This window comes from Poromitra crassiceps, assembly GCF_964638095.1.
Source record: "Poromitra crassiceps genome assembly, chromosome: 4".
NCBI classification, from domain to species: domain Eukaryota; kingdom Metazoa; phylum Chordata; class Actinopteri; order Beryciformes; family Melamphaidae; genus Poromitra; species Poromitra crassiceps.
This window is the reverse complement of record NC_139626.1, coordinates 23676571-23697816: the sequence shown is the minus strand read 5'-3', so window position 1 is coordinate 23697816 and position 21246 is coordinate 23676571. Positions and strand designations below refer to the sequence as shown.

Here is a 21246-nt window from a genome sequence, read left to right as displayed (position 1 = left end):
CCTCTCTCTCTCTCTCTCTCTCTCTCTCTCTCTCCTGTGCAGGCAGGAAGGCCTCTCTCTCTCTCTCTCTCCAGGCTGACAGGAGCAAACTCCACCAGCAGCTCTGCTTGTCTACCCACCTAAGCCCAGGTCACACAGCTGATTAGTGGGATGTTTGGCTCTGCTTGGATGACATGGCTGGCATTGGGATTGTGTGTGTGTGTGTGTGTGTGTGTGTGTGTGTGTGTGTGTGTGTGTGTGTGTGTGTGTGTGTGTGTGTGTGTGCCATGCACACATGTGGAATGCCTCCCATTCTTTCACACTGCTACACTGAAATCTCAGCTGATGATGTTGAGACTGTATGAGCTATTGTGATTATATATATGTGATTGTCTTTTTCATGGACATGGAGTTTATGTATGTTTGCATTGCATGTCCCCCATGTGCTCCCCCCTCTCTCCCTCTTTCCACTCTCTCTCTCCCTATGTCTCTCGCTCCTCTCTCTTCTCTTATATGCTTGTTTTTTATATGCTTCATATAAGTTGTTGGTTTAAAAAAAATGTGTGTCCAAACGTTTGCCTGGTAGTGTGTGTGTGTGTGTGTGTGTCTGTAAGTGCTGCTGACCTGTTTGATGGTGAAGTCGTGATGAGGTGGTGATTGTGTTCGTTCAGGTTGCAGTGCAGGGACACACAGTCGCTCTGGTACAGCAGGTCCTGCAGCGTGTAGACGCGCTGCACGCCCAAGCGAGCGCTCCAGGCCGTCCTGCAGGTACGGGTCGTAGAAGATCACGTTGAAGCCAAACACCTTGGCCCGCACCGCCACCGCCTGGCCTGAGCGGCCTGGGGACAGGACACAGAGAGGAGGAAGAGCAGAGAGAAGTTAGTATTATTATTATTTTATTTTTTGATCAGGTTTTTTCTGATTTTTCCCATTTTCTCCATAATTGTACTTGGCCAATTTCCCCCCTGCTGTAGACTAGCACATGCTTCCTCCAATACATGTGCAGACAGCAGCCCCTTCTTTTCACCTGACAGCAAGGGGTTTCACCGGCAGGATGTAGCGCGTGGGAGGATCACTCTAGTCCCCCCAGTTCTGCTCATTTCTCATTCCACAGTCACAAAGCTACCATAGCCTTTTTTTGCCCATTGACTGGAACGGAAAATTGCGCTAAAATGTGAGGCCAGAATAGCGGTCCGGTCCGGCCCAGAGGCGCTGCAGCAGAACTGGTGGGGATTGGTCAAGGACCCCGTAATGAAAGTACGCCGTTTTTCTTATTCGCCAAAAACGCTTTTGCAAACCGGCCCATTCAGTGTGATGCAGACAGCAGGATTGCCCACAATGCTCTGCAGCCTTGGATGAGGTCTTGTGCTTGTGGATTTCTCCCTGACAGACAATGCCCCCCTGGCACACACACACACACACACACACACACACGCGCGCGCACGCGCACACGCACACGCACACGCACACGCACACGCACACGCACACGCACACACACACACACACACACACACACACACACACACACACACACACACACACTCTCTCTCTCTTTCTCTCTCTCTCTCAGAGCTAAGTGCCTCCAGTAGGGATGAGAGTGTCTGGTGAGTCATCAGCTCTCACCAGGTCAGGCAATGGCAGCCAGCCATTTTCATTGTTGGGGGCGGGGGTTAGGGGCAGGGTAGGTGATCTTTCTGTTGTTTTCAGAATTGCTTCTTTTTTTTTAGGGGAGGGGGGGTACAACATCAATAGAGCTGCTACTTTGTGGAGCAGCCTGCCTGAGGAGCTGAGTCTGTTTGTGGAGCAGCCTGCCTGAGGAGCTGAGTCTGTTTGTGGAGCAGCCTGCCTGAGGAGCTGAGTCTGTTTGTGGTGCAGCCTGCTTGAGGAGCTGAGTCTGGCTAAAGCAATTCAGTCCTCTAAATCTCTACTTAAAACCAATTTCTATAAAACCCTTCTCTGTAACAATTCCTACATATGTTATTTTTGTTCTTATTTTGACTACTATTGTCCTGTGTTTAAGTTGTTATTGCATCATGTGACACAGAAGCTGTGTGTCAGCCTGTGGGGCTGCAGGCATGGCAATGTGTCATATTTGTTATTATTTGTATAGTTAATACAATCTATCACCCCCTCAAAATATCAGATTGAAGTTGATTTATCCAAAAACAAAATCCTGTCCCTGTCGGTGACTGATTGGTTTTCATTGGAAAGTAGTCATCGTCCTTTCAGTTGACACGGTCATCCGGTGAGAGAAGGCTGACTGAAGTATTCCCACTTCTGAAGTAAGTAACAAACGAGTGACTTCACTTTAAACAGTGCAGACAGACCTGAAAGAGGGGCGGGGCCTAGTGAACCACCTGTTTCTCCCCCCATCCAGTCTATTTGCAGCCTGCAGAGTTGTGCTGCTGGCTGTTTGCAGCCTGCAGAGTTGTGCTGCTGGCTGTTTGCAGCCTGCAGAGTTGTGCTGCTGGCTGTTTGCAGCCTGCAGAGTTGTGCTGCTGGCTGTATGTGCCGGTCCTACAGACAGGCCCATTATCTTCAGTGTCACCAGGTGGCCCTCACTCTCTCCAACCCCTCTTCCCCCACAATGGACATTGTGTTGGAGATGGGTTGAGCCAGCAAGACTGGGAGGGATTCGAGGGGGTGGAGGCCGGAGGGGGTGGAGGCCGGAGGGGGGCGGGGGGGTCTCAATGCCAGGGCCTCTGTCTGGGCACAGCAGCTCTGGGCATCTGTCTGGCGCCTGTGGGGGAGGAGTGTGTGTAGGGGGTGGAGGGTGGAAGTGGGTGGGGGTAGGTGTATGTGGACACGGAGATAAGGTGGTGCTCTGGAAAGGCTTGTGAGAGCAGAGAGAGGAGAGAGAGCATCTGTCAGCCCGATGGTGTCGAGACAGGGCAGAATGAGCACAGAGGACACACACAAGAACGCGCGCACGTGCGGCACACACACACACACACACACACACACACACACCCTCATTCAGCACTACACAACAGGTGCAGAGAGGGAAGCACACACTCGCACACACACATGCACAGAGAACCAAATCTACCACAAGGGGCCTGATTATGGCAGGGCAGAGCGGAGAGGGACCAGAGACAGAGAGGCAGAGACAGAGAGAGAGGGAGAGAGAGAGAGAGACAGAGAGGGAGAGAGAGAGAGAGAGAGAGACAGAGAGGGAGAGAGAGAGAGAGAGAGACCATTGCAAAATAGAGAGAGAGTGTGTTGAAAAGAGAAGGGGAGAGAATAATGGAGATATAATAGCGAGCATTAGCGCGGGAGAGATGAGCGAGCAGGATGGCAGAGAATAGGAAGCCTGCCCAGAGGGAGGCGAGGAGACAACCTTGAGATAATCTACAGGACAGGAGGCAGAAACATCACCTTATCGGGGGAGGAAAACAGAAGGGAGAGAGAGAGAGAGAGGATATAAGGCACAGAAGGAGGGCAGAGAGAGGGAGAAAGAGCCAGAGAGAGAGAGACGTCGGGGTGGAACATAAGGGGTGTAATGTCTATAGCCGGTGGTTCCTCACCAAAGCCGATGAGGCCGAGGGTCTCGCCGCGGATGCGCGCAGCGCCGGACGCCACCTCGCGGATCTGCTCCACACTCTGGACCCGCGTGCCCTCCCGGAGAGCCTGGTAGAGCCAGGTGTTCCGCCGGTACAGGTTGAGGATGTGGCACAGGGTGGAGTCCGCCGTCTCCTCCACCGCGGCAGAGGGAATGTTGCACACGGCGATGCCTGGAGGGAGGAGCAGAGATCACACAGATCAGCTGAGAACTCATCAAGCTACAGATGAAGTCACGCTCTCAAGCAGCAGCGCGCCCGGGGGGGGGGGGGGGGGGGGGGGGTCAAACCCTTGACCTGGCAGCACTGCCTCTTCTCCCCTCTAGACCACAGAAAGAACTTTGTCACTGTAATGCTTCAGCCTCGCTCATCCCACTCGCTATCTGCGAGCAGCAGAGCATCTCTGGACAGTACAAAAAAAAAAACAGGTGCCGCCTGCTCGATCAATGGCTTCTTTTCTTCTCCCTGAGAATAGCCCTGGTATCAGCGCTGCCTTCTCCAGGCGCGATAGCTTTTGACTCCTGCGTTGCGAGGCAGGGTTCCTTTGGTGAGTGGGTGGTTAGACACTCTATCTCATATTGCCAGGGAAATGGCAGCAGCTCTGTCAACTGCAAGGGCTGCTGATAGAGCCTGGGTGGAGCTCCCAGTCGGGACTGAATTGTACCATTGAGTTCTCTCTATTTGAACAACCTGCCTCACACAGCAGGATGCCAACTATTCATCTGACTCTTTAATTACGCCTTTGATGCCGTTCCTTTCGGCTTTCTGAAAATCCATACAGTAAAACAAGGCAATAGTAACAACGCCGCCCCCTTCTGGACCAATTAGCATCAAACATGTCACCTTGTTTTGATCTGTATTTACAGCAGAGATGCTCACAAGTCTCTTTTTCTTTTGCAAGTCCAAGTCAAGTCTCAAGTCTTTGGTCACAACAAGTACAAGGTTTTGGTCACAAGTTGAACTAAAGTCTAAATTTTTGGTCACAAGTCTAAGTCAAGAATCAAATCTCTTATGGATGAGCGTTCTATCATCTGCTGCATACCATCCGGTCTGCTTAGAACACTGCATAGCTAAAACTAAGGAATTCAAAGCATCTACTGTATTATCCTCACTCCTGTATCTATTAGCATACAGTATCAGCATTGATTAGATGTAATTAGTTGATATTCCTTAATGTGAATGCACCAAAACATAAAATAAAGATTGTTCATGAGTTGCAACTCTCGGGTCCGAGTCAAGTCTCAAGCCTTTTGTGGATGAGTCTCAAAGTCGTCTCAAGTCACTGTGCGTGCGACTTAACACGTTCACTGCCATTGACGAGATATCTCGGCTTACAAAATCCAACGGTTGACTGCCAATGACGAGATATCTCGGCTTAAAAAAAAAAAAAAAAATTTGACGGTGGGACGTGGATCAACGCTCCCCACGTCTCCTATAAAAATATTGGAGCCACCGACCGTGTACAACCCATTCCACCGACCCACTAAGTGGCGACAGTGTTCTCCAGACTAGAGGAAGGCAAGCAAAAAGCAGTGTGAGGAAGCCATTCTCATGAAAATGGATTGGCGAAAACGCTTTCACTTTCGTGCTTGGGAGCTGGCGGTGGGGTTTTGAAAATTTGCATAATAGATTACGGGTGGAACACACTTTGAAACACGCAGCATAAATAAGACCAGAATCGCAAAAGCTTCATCAAAGCTCTCAACACAAACCCCAAGAAACGAGCGAGCCCCTCCAGACTTGCCCACCGGCCGCCAGCAGGCAGGAGCAGCAGCAAAGCAGTGAGCCTGGTGACGCGAGGTTACAGCAGCAACAGAAACGAGCTTGTGACACGCCCGCTGCAGCCAAGAAGAACACACACGGAGGGAGGAGTTTGAAGGAGAGGGGTGTTTCCTGCTGTTATGGAGGAAATTACTGTTCAAAACTATTGTTTAGATGTCTGACGTCTTACTGATGCCAAAAATGAATGGTTAAAGTGACTGTTCTATCGAATTTCACAAAAAGCCGTTTATCTCAGAATAAATTTTCAGACGCTGAAACCATGCTGTATTCAACTGCTAATGCTTACATAACTACTAACTCTACAAACTAACTCTTTTAGACAGAGAAAGCACACATTCTATTAGTTCTTTTGAGATATTGTGTGTTCACAACATCCTAACAGAAACGAATCCTCGGCTCTTGAAAGATGAGCCAGAATCCTAAAAAAAAACGTTGGCAGAAGCTAACTACAGTATTGAAAAACGGCTGGCAGTGAATGTGTTAAGTACGACTCGAGTCCAAGTCGCAAGTCCAAGTCCCCAACTCTGAAGTACAGCGCCCCCCCTGGACCAATCGGTGTATTTTTGGAGATGCCAGAACACAGCAGAGCGATGCAGGTTTCACCAAAATCCCATCACTCCCATCACCGGAGATATAGTGTGTGTGACGGATAGACCAGCAAACCATCAAACAAACCAATGGATGAAGAGCAATCCATAGTTACTGTAGTTCTCCTGTGTTGATGGATAGGATCTAATATGGATGATGTTCAGTAGTAACTGTTAGCTGCTCGTACCCAGCTCTCCGGCAGCCTTGATGTCGATATTGTCGTAGCCGCTGCCGATGCGGATGATGATGCGTAGAGCTTTGAACTTCTCCAGGTCCTCTCTGGTCAGGGTGATGGTGTGGTACATCATCGCCCCCACCGCCTCGTTAAGCACCTGCACACACACACACACACACATACAAACAGAAGGGTGGTAATTAGTGTGATTTGATCGTCAAGTAATGATTTTTTTATCAATTTCTTTTTTCAGATTTCCCCCCTGTTTTCTCCCCAATTGTACTTGGGCAATTGTCCCTGCTGTCCCGGTCTTGCTCCACCCCCTCTGGCGATCTGGGGAGAGCCGTAGACTTGGCACATGCTTCCTCCGATACGCCAGCCACTTCTTTTCACCTGACAGCGAGGACGTTCACCGGCAGGACGTAGCACGTTGGAGGATCAAGCCATTCCCCCCAGTTCCCCTCTCCCACGAACAGGCGACCAGAGGAGGCACTAGTACAGCGAACAGGACACATACCCCTAATCCGGTTTACCCACCTGGCACAGACACCGCCAATTATGCCTGTATTGGTAACACGACCAAGCCGGAGGAGGTAACACGGAGGTAACACGGAGGTAACACGGAGGTAACACGACCAAGCCGGAGGTAACACGGGGGCTCGAAATCTGCGACCCTCTTGTTGGCAGTGTCTTATTTTTCATTCATTCATTCATTCATTTCTGTTCTTCATAGTTTTGTCCATTCATTCCAACTATGTAACATGGCTATTGGTCCATTCGCTCATAAGGTCCCATGACAATCACAAGATCACATTCCTTTCAGAGGAGCCATGAAAATCACATGGCTGACATGACTTGGGACACTGAAACATGAAAAACAAAACAAAACCGGTTTTCAATTTCACAACGAGGGGGAAGCACACGCATCACATGGTGGCCACCCTGCACTGATACACTGTCCTTTCTTACAGCCCCGACTGGAACAAATGGTGATATTGTCTCCGAGGGGCCGCGCTTCTGCATGGTCATCACAATGACTCCGAGGGGCCGCGCTTCTGCATGGTCATCACAATGACTCTGAGGGGCCGCGCTTCTGCATGGTCATCACAATGACTCTGAGGGGCCGCGCTTCTGCATGGTCATCACAAATGACCTGCGCTCGTACCCAGAGGGTCTTTACGCTCAGCGGATCAGGCTAATTGACTGGGAGGAGGGGTCAGGGCTAAACCTGAAGCTATCATAAGATGTGCTTAGGTCAAAGACACAGAGAGGGAGGCCCAGCTGACCTTTTGAACAGCCGGATTTTCATTTATTTAACCTTTAAAGGGAAACCTATGGTCTCCTCGCATAATAAAAGGAGAGTGGCAAAACTTAGAATAGAAAATGTGAATGAATAAATGAAATACATACATATGTAGCCCTTGATTAACTTGTGTTCACTTGAATCGAGTGCAACTCAACCTGACGTAGTTCACTTCAAACACTTGAAACCACCTTTAAATGAACATAATCTTGCCCTGGTCTGGATACAAAGCTCATGTACTCTACATTGATGCTACAGCTACTGTATTATCCCACATTGAAACAAATGGGCTTGAGAGCAGTGTGTAAACGCCTCAGGGTGTAAACATCTGAATTCAGTCAGTCAGCGAGGTGGGGGGGGTGGGGGCGCCCCCTCATATTGGCCCACCACCTCCTTTACATAGACAAGGTGACCTGGGCTGTGATTCAGTCCGATGTGGATCTAACCGCTCTCCCCCAGTATCCCTGTCAGCGCCCCCACGGTAAATAACAGCTCCGCATTCACCTCCAGCCAAAACGCCATTAGCTTTCCTGTGATTAGCAGATTAGCCCCGAATTTCCATACGGCTTTTATTAGCGCCGTGTCCCAGCCAGGCCTCGCAGATACTAATTCAAGGTTAAAACGCTGCTTACGCACACATCACACATCACACACACACACACACACACACACACATGCAGGTGCGCACAACGGGACACAGGCACACTTTCTCCCACCTCTCTGTCTGAAGTGAGCCTGAAGGCCGAGCGGTGTTTTGGACGTGGAGACGACGCGCTGTAGCCTTTGTGGGGGAAATCAGTTGTGAATGTAGTTGACTTTCATGGAAACTCTGACCTAATGTGTCTACCCACCACCACCACCACCCCCACCACCACCACCACCACCACCACCACCACCCCCCCCCCCGCCCCCCCATCCCTCCACCTCCTCACCACTCTCCACTGAAACACAAGCCTTATTGCTTTCCACATCTATCATCTGTGATGAGGCCTGGGCTTTTTTTCTTATTTCTTTTTTGATATGATGCAGAGGCCTGTGTGTGTATGTGTGTGTGTGAGAGAGAGAGAGAGAGAGAGAGAGAGAGAGTTGAGATTCGGGGTCACATGTATTGTGTGTGTGTGTGTGTGTGTGTGTGTGTGTGTGTGTGTGTGTGTGTGTGTGTGTGTGTGTGTGTGTGTGTGTGTGTGTGTGTGTGTGTGTGTGTGTGTGTGTGTGTGTGTGTGTGAGAGAGTGCGTGGCTTACTGGGGAGGGATTTCATGGCTATGAGGTCATCCCACTAGTGAGCAGTGTGGATGCAGTCAGTGTGGGGATGAGGGCCTGGTTGCTGTAATGCTGAGAACAGACAGTCTCCACCTGACAGGCAGAGGCTAACAGACAGTCTCCACCTGACAGGCAGAGGCTAACAGACAGTCTCCACCTTAAATGGTAAATGGACTGTATTTATTAGGGATGGGCATCGAATTTCGAATTTTCGAATAATCGTTGTTATTATCAAGGTCGACTTTTATTATTGAAAGTCGAAATTCGAAAAAAAAAAAAAAGTAAAAAAAAAGTTTTTTTTTTGAGTGAAATGTTGCATTGTCTCCCCTGATTCTAAGTATAGTCGAATCGCTTGGTTTGAGCAAGTAAAACAATTTTTGAATGGCTGATGAAATCCCATGAAGAGGGAGAGGGGGTGACTTTGGCACCCCTTTGGCACTCAGACCTGAGCCTACTAAATATTTAATGAACCACTCATGATTGTCAAAACTGTTTTTTATTTTCAAAAATGTCAATGTCATGTAACATGTTCTTTACTTCAGTGGTGCAATGCTTGTTTGAGCTAAAAATCCACAGCAGAAGCTTTTTCTATTAATCAATAAAGCCTTAGACTTAGAATCAGGGGAGACAATGCAACATTTCACTCACCAATTTTTTTTTTTTTTTTTTTTTTTTTTTTTTTTTACTTTTTTTTCGAATTTCGATTAAAAGTCGACTTTGGCCAGCGAATTTTGAATAGTGTTTTTGCTAGAAATGCCCATCCCTAGTATTTATAGAGCGCATTTTATATAGTCTCCCAACTACCCAAAGCGCTTTTACATGAATACCTCACATTCACCCATTCACACACCGACGGCGTCTGCAGCGGGAGGAGCCAGCCTCGAACCGGCAACCTTCCGATTCCCAGGCAACAGCTCTACCTCCTGAGCTAATGCCGCACCTGACAGGCAGAGGCTAACAGACAGTCTCCACCTGACAGGCAGAGGCTAACAGACAGTCTGCACCTGACAGGCAGAGGCTAACAGACAGTCTGCACCTGACAGGCAGAGGCTAACAGACAGTCGCCACCTAGTGGCAGGCAGAGGCTGCGTTGTCCCAAAACGTTGCTTCTTCGACACCCAAAGCGTCACAAAGTCTTGTGCCTTTCATCCACATTGCCGTTTCATATTAGGTCAATCAACAAGGGATCACAGTCAGCGTTCACACCGTTCATTGGGTCAGTCCATTTCATGGAGAGCAGAGGGTCCTAACAGTCTGAAAATTGCACTTTTTTTTTGTGTGTGATTTTGAGTATTTTGTTCTCTCACCTGGATACTGTCTGTTGTTGTCCTGCAACTCTTATATGCTTGTTCTGATGCTGCTATATTGGCAAAGTCACCCTAGTTGTTTTTCACACCTGGCTAAATAAAGGTTAAATAATAAAGAGGACTGTACACTCAGTGAAGATGGGAGTAGAAGTGATTGGATTGGAGGCGTGGAGTCAGGCAGTGTAATATGTGATAGAGCGATGTTGACTCTATGCCATATGGGCCATCATCCAACTTTTATGAGCCATATGTGACTTTAAACGAGCGTGGGACACGAGCGTGGGAAAGACGTTGGGATCGTTGACCTTGGATGAGGCTCTCGGAGCGCAGGTGCTGTGTGCTGGTCTCAGTCTCACTGAAGCGCTATCGCCGCTCCATCTCGAACAGCGTCCGCACGTGTGTCTCATCGCACCCCGACGGCGCGAGTCATGAGGGGATTACCGAGGGGCATGACCTGCTGTAACCCCCGGGGTACTTCCATCTACCGCTGACCACCCTCGTCCACCACTTTGTGTCTGGCCTGGTGTCGATGGAGGGCCGTGTGGCAGGTGGTGTCTGGCATACTGTAACAACCTCTCAGAGTTATCTGCACGCCGTCTCTCCGCACGCATCTCCGGCCATCATCTCCCCGCCGCACAAATAAGAAATTGGACATTTTCTATCTACACCGCTCCTCTGGGTCTCTAGACCGCACGTTATTACCGCCAACTGCTGAATATGCTGGCGAGGTGAACATTACAATCATGTTTTTGCTGATAAGACCGTGTTAAAACAAACAAAACAAAAAAAGCGCCCGGCGCCTCCCGCGCGCTCCTCACCGCCCAAGGTCTTTGATTGAATTGATCTCTATGCAAATGCCTCGTTTTTAATATGTCCCATTTTCATAAAGGCAGCGCGAGGACCAGTGTGGCGGCTCTCACTCCCTCTGCAGATGGGGAGATAGCACCTCAGCGATACCCATCTCCGCCGCCATATATTCTTTTGGCGGCCGCGGCGCTGCATAAAAAGCAATAAAGAGCCACTACAAGCCGGCGCAATGTAATTACACTACATTCAGCCCCATACCAGGCTTTCTATTAGAACAATGGCAGTGATATAGGCATCTCGCACTGCGCCACCAAGTGACATTAAATCATAATGAAGCCACTTTATTTTAACTGGCAAGAGCGTATGGGCCCAATATAATACGATTCACATATTAGCACCATGATAGTGGAGGAGAGGGGAACTTGAGTGAGTGGCATACAACGCTAACTGTGTGTGTGTGTGTGTGTGTGTGTGTGTTAGAGCTGGGCTACCCGGCCCGTCGGACTCGGAACCCGAACCCGGCCCGACTTACGGGCCGGGTTCGGACAGAAACATTGAAGTCGCGTTCGGGCTCGGGCCGGGCTCGGTCACGTAATCAGTCACTTGTTTTTGCCTTCAAATATATCTATCATCAGCTCCTGAGCTAATTTACTACGTTAATGAAAGCACCTGAAGGCATCGAATGAAACACGCCCAGACATGCACTCTGCTGCTCTGCCCGGAGTCAGCTGCGTGTCGCCTCACAGCGCTGGTGTCGCGGACACCGTGCAGTACTTCTTTCAGCGATGTGGGACTGTGTGGGCACTGGGCAGTGCACGGCACGCACAAATTAGGCTGTTTGGTGCTTTGCTTTGTACATTACGTATTAATCATTGACTGCTTGGAATTACGAGGACTGATTTTGGTTTGGGATTATATAGGGCTGTTTATAGGCTGGACAGACTCATTGAATTATGCGCTCGCTGCGCTCCGAGGGGGAAAAAAAATCAGGGAGGGGGTTCGGGCCGGGCTCGGACAGATTATCAATTGACACCTGTCGGGCCGGGCCGGGCTCGGCTAATAATGTGACGGGCTCGGTCGGGTTCGGTAAGGAAAATTCAGCCCGAGCCCAGCTCTAGTGTGTGTGTGTGTGTGTGTGTGTGTGTGTGTGTGTGTGTGTGTTACCTTCTCGTGGATCTCCTGTGTGGACTGGGCATCACAGAAGGCAACGGTGGCCAGGTCTTTGAGGATGGGCATCTCCACGGTGCAGTCGCGCCCGTCCAGCAGCGCCACCAGGGGGCGTGGATGCATGGGCCCGTTCATGATTTGGGGCCGGATACCTGGACAGACAGAGGGAGGGGAGGGGAGAGCCGTGGTCAGAGTTGAAGGCTTTAACCCTTGCACTCCTATTTGCTGCTTGTATTCTCGGCCCACTGTCGGAGCGTTTTCGCCTTTTTTCCTGTTGCACTCGTGAGTCGCTGTGGAAAGGTGTAACTAGTTTCAAATCACCAATGAAAATACACAATGAAAAATGTTGCTCATTACATAGGGCCATTTATCACTACAGGGTATTTGGGTCATACTGATTGACCCTGCACTGTATCCCCCTGGGTTCAAGTTCAATAGAAACAGATGGAGAAGTAATGGTACAAAGTTGTACTGTGGCAGGAATAAACTCCACCATTGCCATTGAAATGCTGTCAGTGCTCAGACTCCTTCCAACTGCAGAAGTCACAATCTGCCAAGTCAAATGTATTATTAGTTCAACAAGCATCCGCTGATACTGGCTTGCCAGCTGAAGGTAATTCAGATTTATTTTTTGTATTTGTATTTTTTAAGACATTATGTTATGATTAGCCGCTACTGTGTACATATGCACTTGTGTGTGCATGTTGATTAGGTTGTAGTAGGAAGCAGGGACAAACCCTGCTCAATAAATCAATGCTCTGACTCAACACTGGATTAGACCACAGCCTGGCTTCCAGGAATCCTCCCCGTCTCACCTTGCACTTCCTCATTACTTCCCACACACACACACACACACACACAGCAATTTTCTGCACACACACTGAAATGGGAATGCACAGACTGTACGCGTGGATAACAATATATACGCACAGGTGTACACACACATGCACTCTATCATGCCGCGAGCAACGTATTCCCTGGTGTGCGCGCGTGACTAACGCACACAAACGCGCACACATGGACACACGCACTTTGTTAGCTCTGGGTTCAGAGGGGAGGGGCTTGTGTGTTTGCCTCGCTGTGAGTGGCAACAGCAGGTGTGCAAAGAGAGACCTTGAAGGAGAGGGGGGAACTCAAACAAAACAAGGAGAAGCTGCGAGCTGAACGTTTAGAAATCAGGTCCTCAAAAGAGCCATATCACCGAGACGGAGTGTCGGGGGAAAACGCTACACGTCTGAAACAAACCCGCAGTCGACGGGCATCTGCACCCGACAGAGCTCCATTACAGAGCCGCTGCATGTCACAATTCCGATGGGGGGGCCGAACCATGGTTTGGTGTCTGCTCGCTCCGTCCTGCCCCCCCCCCCAATCCCCTCACTCAAAGTGAGGAGGGCTGAGCCTAGCCTAGCTCCCCAACGGGTCCACCTTCTCACGCATCCCACTGAAGATGTGCCACACTGAGAACACAGACAATTCCCAGCCCGTTTCATACAGTGTTAACAAGCCCCGCCCCCGGGACCATCAATATTCATGCTGCCGGGCCGGCTGTGCCTTCTGAGCGGCGCCTGGCTCAAAAGCCTACTGGTCAGATGGACGGATGCACCCCGGGTACAGAGAAGCGGATGTTCTCTGCATAGTACTTTTCTTGTCTAGTGTTCGGTTGCTATTTTGTGGCTTGTGGGAATTGTGGGAACAAGGTCCGGTTTAACGTGACTCATTGTTGCAGCTTGCAACAATGAGTCATGCAGGCTTCTTCTGCAGCCTTTGTACTCGGCTGCAGACCCGAATTATAAACCGGAAGCTGGAGTCCGTTATAAAAGTTATAAATATAGTCACGTTATAAACAACTAACCAACGCTGCGGCTCCGTATGGAAACAGTGTTACTCGAAATGGTTAAAAGTTAAATCAATTTGGTCATTCAGTGGTGTTTTACTGCCATGTAAAGTAACTATTACGCTAGCCGTTAGCATTAGCCACAGTAGCCGACTACCCACAATGCATTACGCTATCCCAGCACACGAACGACACGGCTGTAGAGCAGAATGGCTCTGCTGTAAAATCCTCATAGACGTTTTTTTTGTCAAGTTAAAACAGTGTAAAAATTACACTGGAAGCGGAAGAAGCACCCATCAGGCATCATGGCAGCTAGAAATAAGGTGGATAGGTCTCACCTAGAGCTGGGTGATACAATGTATCACCCATGTATCACTGATAGAGACACTGCTTTTAGCTATGTTTAATTCAAGGAAAATGACGCTGGTGTGTGGAAATGAACGGAGCTTTTCCCCTGTGATGGGCGTGGCCTATTTCATGCAGCGTCTCTATAAATCATACAATCGTAATATCAATATCGTGATATGAGACTCAATCTTAGTCTGGGATTTTGCTACTTCCTGGTCTTAAAGGCTACATTACAGTAAGGTGACACAATGTTCTAATCTTATTACTAGCCATGACTGAGTAAAATGAACAATGATTGGCTCCTCCTCATATCCACATTATTCACAATTGTTCTTGTGTGGAATAAATATCTTATACAAGCACAAATACTCATCCACAAAATATCGTCACATTATCGATATCATTTGGCATTCGGTCTAAATTACTGTCATTTTTGACTTGGTCAGTATGGCCCAGCCCTATCTGACCAGAGTGTGCGTGCAGGTGTATGCGCGCTGGTGTGTGTTTGAAGTTATCCTTGCAGATTAGCATGACGTCAGGCTTGGAGGCGAGATAAGGAGGAGAGAGGAGAGCAGGAGAGGAGCCCTCGTTAGAGACGTGCACTGCAGGATTACAGGGGCAGAGGGGGCCGATTAGGGGAGGTAAAGAGGTGAGATTTGGAGCTTTAGGATGGAGCGGAGAAAGTTGTGTGTGCAGCAGGTGGGAGGAGAGAGAGAACGAAGAACAGACCGTGGAGACAGAGGACAAACAGGTGTTAGGAGAGAGGGAAAGAAGAACAGACCGTGGAGACAGAGGACAAACAGGTGTTAGGAGAGAGGGAAAGAAGAACAGACCGTGGAGACAGAGGACAAACAGGTGTTAGGAGAGAGGGAAAGAAGAACAGACTGTGGAGACAGAGGAGTGGAGTGAAAATGTGAAATGAGTGCACATTAAGACAGACTAAACACTGCCTGTTACCCTAAAGAGCTCCCTGGGGACATATCAGAGTCAGAGAAGACACAGGAGAGGAGGCAGAAAAAGCCCAACAGTCCAGCAGCACAATCTCTGGAGGAGGGGGGGGCAGCAGCACAGTCTCTGGGGGAGGGGGCACAGTCTCTGGAGGAGGGGGCAGCACAGTCTCTGGAGGGGGGGGGGGGCAGCACAGTCTGGGGGAGGGGGGGGGGCAGCAGCACAGTCTCTGGGGGAGGGGGGGGCAGCAGCACAGTCTCTGGGGGAGGGAGGGGGGCAGCAGAGTCTCTGGGAGGGGGGGGCAGCAGTACAGTCTCTGGGGGAGGGAGGGGGGCAGCAGAGTCTCTGGGAGGGGGGGCAGCAGTACAGTCTCTGGGGGAGGGAGGGGGGCAGCAGCACAGTCTCTGGGGGAGGGGGGGGGCAGCAGCACAGTCTCTGGGGGAGGGGGGGGCAGCAGCACAGTCTCTGGAGGAGGGGGGGGGCAGCAGCACAGTCTCTGGGGGAGGGGGGGGGCAGCACAGTCTCTGGGAGGGGGGGGGCAGCAGCACAGTCTCTGGAGGAGGGGGGGGGCAGCAGAGTCTCTGGGGGAGGGGGGCAGCAGCACAGTCTCTGGAGGAGGGGGGGGCAGCAGAGTCTCTGGGAGGGGGGGCAGCAGCACAGTCTCTGGAGGAGGGGGGGGGCAGCAGCACAGTCTCTGGGGGAGGGGGGGGGCAGCAGAGTATCTGGGAGGGGGGGCAGCAGTACAGTCTCTGGGGGAGGGGGGGGGGGGCAGCAGAGTCTCCGGGAGGGGGGGCAGCAGTACAGTCTAGCCGTTTTCCCACATGCGTACCGGAAAATTACCTGTAAGTCAATATCGGACATTTCCCTTCACACCTCTCCTCTGGCATGTGGGAATCTATCAGCGAAATTGCCTGTATGTGGGGGGGGGGGGCGGCACTGCAGAGCGGGTGGGGAGTGACGTGTCGGCAAAACTCCGAATGGTGAAATAAGTTTGCTTGTTTATCCGTTCACCTGCATCGCGTTGAAGCACTTTTTACAGACTGGCTTCATTTGATGTGTCCGGGCTTGCCTTGGCTGTCGGCAACGTAAGCAAAATACTTCCACTTTCGCTTCGTGCATTTGCTTAGTCCCTGTCGGGCTGTGAGGAGGACGGACTGTGGCCAGAGAGCGAGCAGAGAGGAGAGGGGAAATCAGCACAGCACACCCACACATGAAGCTGACATAGGCTACTGCTCTTATTATCACAAGATCATTTCGCCAGTTTGCTTTAATGTGCGCGAATGATTAGATTATGCCCGCTGGAACATTAAGCAACGTGTGTACACCTCGCCCATGAGAGTGTCGCGGAAAATGACTGCACCCGTTTCTCACTAGTATCCGCTAAAGCGCATACCGCTCTTCTGACAGGCTAGAAAGTGGTGAAATCTCCGCGACGACGGGGGTCGCGCTTATACCGGCACGGTGCCTTTCTCACATGCAGGCATTAGACCACGTACCGGTCATTTTGCGGTACAAAGCGCATGTGGGAAAAGGGCTTCTCTGGGAAAGGGGGGGGGGCAGCAGCACAGTCTCTGGGGGAGGGGGGGGGGCAGCAGAGTCTCTGGGAGGGGGGGCAGCAGTACAGTCTCTGGGGGAGGGGGGGGGGCAGCAGAGTCTCTGGGAGGGGGGGCAGCAGTACAGTCTCTGGGGGAGGGGGGGGGGGGGGCAGCAGAGTCTCTGGGAGGGGGGGCAGCAGCACAGTCTCTGGAGGAGGGAGGGGGGCAGCAGCACAGTCTCTGGAGGAGGGAGGGGGGCAGCAGCACAGTCTCTGGGGGAGGGAGGGGGGCAGCAGCACAGTCTCTGGAGGAGGGGGGGGGCAGCAGCACAGTCTCTGGGGGAGGGGGGGGGGCAGCAGCACAGTCTCTGGAGGAGGGGGGGGGGCAGCAGCACAGTCTCTGGAGGAGGGGGGGGGCAGCAGCACAGTCTCTGGGGGAGGGAGGGGGGCAGCAGCACAGTCTCTGGGGGAGGGAGGGGGGCAGCAGCACAGTCTCTGGGGGAGGGGGGGGGGGCAGCAGCACAGTCTCTGGAGGAGGGGGGGGGGCACTCAGAGGTGGCGTTCTCCCCACTCCCCTGTGCTGCCTGTTGTCATGGTGATCACTTAGCGGGCTTCGGCTGCTGGTTTTAATGCACTTTATTTTCGCCAATCTGTGCAGAGAGAGTCGAGAGGTCGAGGCGAGTGGTGCGAGGCGGGCGTCTGTATTCTCCTGCTGGTTGGAGGGGCCACAGGAGATGTTCTCTCCTACTACTACTACTACTACTACCCCCCACCCACACCCACAACACTGTTCTCGGGGTACGGCGGTGAAGTGGGGTAGGAGGGTGAGCGCTTGTGACTTGGCATCTCTGCCACATCTGCGACTGACAGCTCTTTGAATATGAATGGAAGCAGCTGGTAAAGACTGGCTGGCGACGACCGATGCCACTTACACCACGCTGGTGTGTATGAGGGTCTGTGTGTGTGTGAGGGTCTGTGTGTGAGGGTCTGTGTGTGTGTGAGGGTCTGTGTGTGTGTGTGAGGGTCTGTGTGTGTGTGAGGGTCTGTGTGTGTATGAGGGTCTGTGTGTGAGGGTCTGTGTGTGTGTGAGGGTCTGTGTGTGTGTGAGAGTCTGTCTGTGTGTGTGAGGGTCTGTGTGTGTGTGAGGGTCTGTGTGTGTGTGTGTGAGGGTCTGTGTGTGTGTGTGAGGGTGTGAGGGTCAGTGTGTGTGTGAGGGTCTGTGTGTGTGTGAGAGTCTGTCTGTGTGTGTGAGGGTCTGTGTGTGTGTGAGGGTCTGTGTGTGTGTGTGAGGGTCTGTGTGTGTGTGTGTGTGTGTGTGTGTGTGTGTGTGTGTGTGTGTGGTGTGTGTGTGTGTGTGTGTGTGTGTGTGAGGGTCTGTGTGTGTATGAGGGTCTGTGTGTGAGGGTCTGTGTGTGTATGAGGGTCTGTATGTGTGTGTGTGAGGGTCTGTCTGTGTGTGTGTGTGTGTGTGTGTGAGGGTGTGTGTGTGTGTGTGAGGGTCTGTGTGTGTGTGTGTGTGTGTGTGTGTGTGTGTGTGTGTGTGTGTGTGAGGGTGTGTGTGCGTGTGTGAGGGTCTGTGTGTGTGTGAGGGTGAGGGTCTGTGTGTGTGTGAGGGCGCTCCAGCATTTAGCGTCCTGAGAACGTGTACGTGCATATGAGACAGATATATCCACTATATACTATCCTCACAATAAGAGGATGTACAGAGGGATGACTGCACGCATGTGTATCTGCATCGATGGTTCTCAACATGTGGTCCACCGGGCTCCTCTCTCATCCCAGAGACTCATCAAATGGGCTCCGTGGCCCTCATGTACTAAATTAGGGGTCCATGAAGGGTCAAAAGGTTGACACCAGTCATGCTATCACTGCAGTCAAATACGACATAGAGGGGATAGATGCTCACTATCGGACAGGCAAGTCTCTTCTCTAATCACAGAAAAGACCCATAACCTTCTCTCTGCTGCCACGTAGTCACTACTCTAGCATCAAACAGGAGATGGACAGCAGTGGTCGTGATGTATCTCAGGTGAGATGAGCTGGAGATGAGGGAGGAGAGCAGAGGAGGCAGGCAGGCTGCTTAAACCCCCAGGCAGCTCTATGAATCATCCACTGGGTCTCTCTCCCTCTTTGACCTTTTAGTCGCCCCTCTCTCTCAATCTCCCTCTCTGTTCCTCCCTCCATTACATTTCACCATCCTCTGCCTCTTACTGTACAGAGGATCTCTCGCCTGCACGATAGCATCTGATGACAGCTCCTCTCGTGTCTCACTCTGTATCTGTATTTGTCGGCCATTTGTCTGCTTCTTCTCGCTTTATCTCTCCTTTCGCCAGGATTTCTTTGCCGATCGCTCTCCCCCACCTCGGCTATCATTCCTGGGCTGTCTCCCCCCCTCTCTCTCTCCCTCCTCCTCAACAGTAATCACTCCCTCCTCCTTTCTCCGTCTCCCTTTCTCCTCAATTATCATTCCTTCGCTCCCTCCTCTCTCTTTTCCACTCGCTACTTATCAAAACCTCTCTCTCCCTCTCTCAATCTCTCTCTACTTCCCTATCGCTCGGCCTCTGCTCGTCTTTCCAGGAGGCAGTGTGTGGTGGTGGTGGGTGTGTGTCCTCCTGTGTGACAGATTGATTTTGATGGAGAGGAGATGATGTATTGGGGCGAGGGAAGCAGGGAGGCGACAGGCTACACTTCCCCCGTGGTAAACTAGCGGCATGTAGATCAAACCGGTCTCAGCCAGAACCGCGCTGGGTCTGTCGGCCGCACGATATCACACCCGGTACAGAGAAGTGGGTCACAATGCATTCACGGCACCCTTTCCTGAACCTCTCCTTTCTATGGCGCTTCTTTATATAGCATGCCTGTGCTATGTGCATGCACAATGGGTAGAATGGACCAATTTGTGGCGTTTCATTGATCGAAATGTAGCATTTTTAAATCAAAATATCATCGACAAATTAATTCTTTGGTATTAGTATCGTTAAAAATGAGACCATTGGCAAGATGATTAGTGGCTTCTATATCTCACACTAATGTTATGGTTAGTGTTGTTAGCATTTCTCAAAATCTCAAAATGAAGACCCCATTCACCATAAACCCAGTTGCCTGTTGCAAAGATCTTTGCTTCTTCTGCAAAAAGTTGTCTCTTCTCCCTTTTTACTGATGTTAACGTGCTTCATGTAGCACCTTGAAACGATCTTACGTTATCTTACTCCCAATTTGCGTGCCGTGCGCGGGTACAATCTCCCTTGAAGTCTCAGCGCAAAGTGCAGAGATGATCGACACGGGCAGATACTGTGTCGCGCACAAACAAGCTTTCAGCTCGCCGCTGACGAGCAGCACTCTGGCAGCTCTGCTGTTTGAACAGTGCTGTCACAGCTCGTTCAGAGGGATCACTCAAGAAATAAAACAGTGTCTTCGGCGGTCGCCACGCTTTCCACGGGGTCTCGAGTCCAGCAGAGCCACACACTCACATACAGTAGCCCCCCGCCGCCCCGCTAAGACTCATCACATGTGCAGTATTGGGGAGGGGGTCGTGTTGGAGCTGCAGGAGGCAGAGTGCTCTTAATTTCCCTCCTCCATTAATTTACCCCCCCCTCATTTCCTGTCCTTTGTGTTCTCACTTCCTCTGCTTGTTGCTACACTGATGCCAGACTGTGTGCGTGTGCATGTGTGTGTGTCTGTGTGTGTGTGTGTGTGTGTGTGTGTGTGTGTGTGTGTGAGGATTTAGGAGGCAGTGGCAGCTGTCGTGGTTTCACCTGCCAAAGCAACAAATGCATGCACTCATCCACCCTGCGGGGTCTTGTTGTGCGTAATGATATACTCTCTGTCTGCATCTCCTTTAGACCTGCAGCTCGTGAACTAACGCCGTCACCTCCACATCCCACTGATCTCTCCGTGCGTGCTGCCCATGCTCCTAATGACATGAGCCAACGCCCCCGCTTCTGTTTGTTCTGTGGAATTATACATTATTAACATGCATAATCACCAGCAGCAACCTACCCACAAATTGCCCTTCGATTCGATGAGTGACGTTACTTTTTTACTTTTGTACTACATCAGGTTTTCTAGCATTCATCGGGTGGGCCGCTGGAAGCAGCTGAACGTGCGTTCCAGAAATTATTTCAGAAATCTGGTGCTGTATGTGAAGCGGCTGGATATATATATCATGTTACCGAGAGCCTTTCAAGTCCTTGCAATATAAGATGATGCAAGCTGTAGAACATACTGAGCTACGTCAGCATTCTAACAAGCTGTAGAACATACTGAGCTACGTCAGCAGTCTAACAAGCTGTAGAACATACTGAGCTACGTCAGCAGTCTAACAAGCTGTAGAACATACTGAGCTACGTCAGCAGTCTAACAAGCTGTAGAACATACTGAGCTACGTCAGCAGTCTAGGCCTTGGCCACACTGATCCGTCAGAAAATGGACAGAATGGATAGACGGATAGATTTATGTCCGTTGCATGTACAAGTAACCTACTTGTACAGCAGGTGGTGGTAAGCACCTTGAAGGTGTCAGCGACCCGCCTATAAACCGAGAGAAGAAGAAAGCTGCCGTCAGCTAGCTGTTAGCTCTGTGCGCTACGTTACTTATGTGGCAATAAAATGCCACTGAATGACCAGATTAGATGGTGAAATCAGACGGTGACAC

The 21246-nt window shown here is 50.9% G+C and overlaps 1 protein-coding gene across 1 annotated transcript in view; it reads right to left on the bottom strand.

Annotated features, from left to right (window-relative positions):
* The window catches only part of ctbp2l (C-terminal binding protein 2, like), a 134094-nt gene that overhangs the window by 13693 nt on the left and 99155 nt on the right, over positions 1 to 21246 (bottom strand). The window contains exons 3-5 of the mRNA XM_083636095.1: positions 11927 to 12081; positions 6097 to 6241; positions 3507 to 3713 (exon numbers count right to left, since the gene is read on the bottom strand). Of these exons, the coding sequence (XP_083492221.1) occupies positions 3507 to 3713; positions 6097 to 6241; positions 11927 to 12081 (507 nt within the window). The remainder of the gene's footprint in view (positions 1 to 3506; positions 3714 to 6096; positions 6242 to 11926; positions 12082 to 21246) is intronic.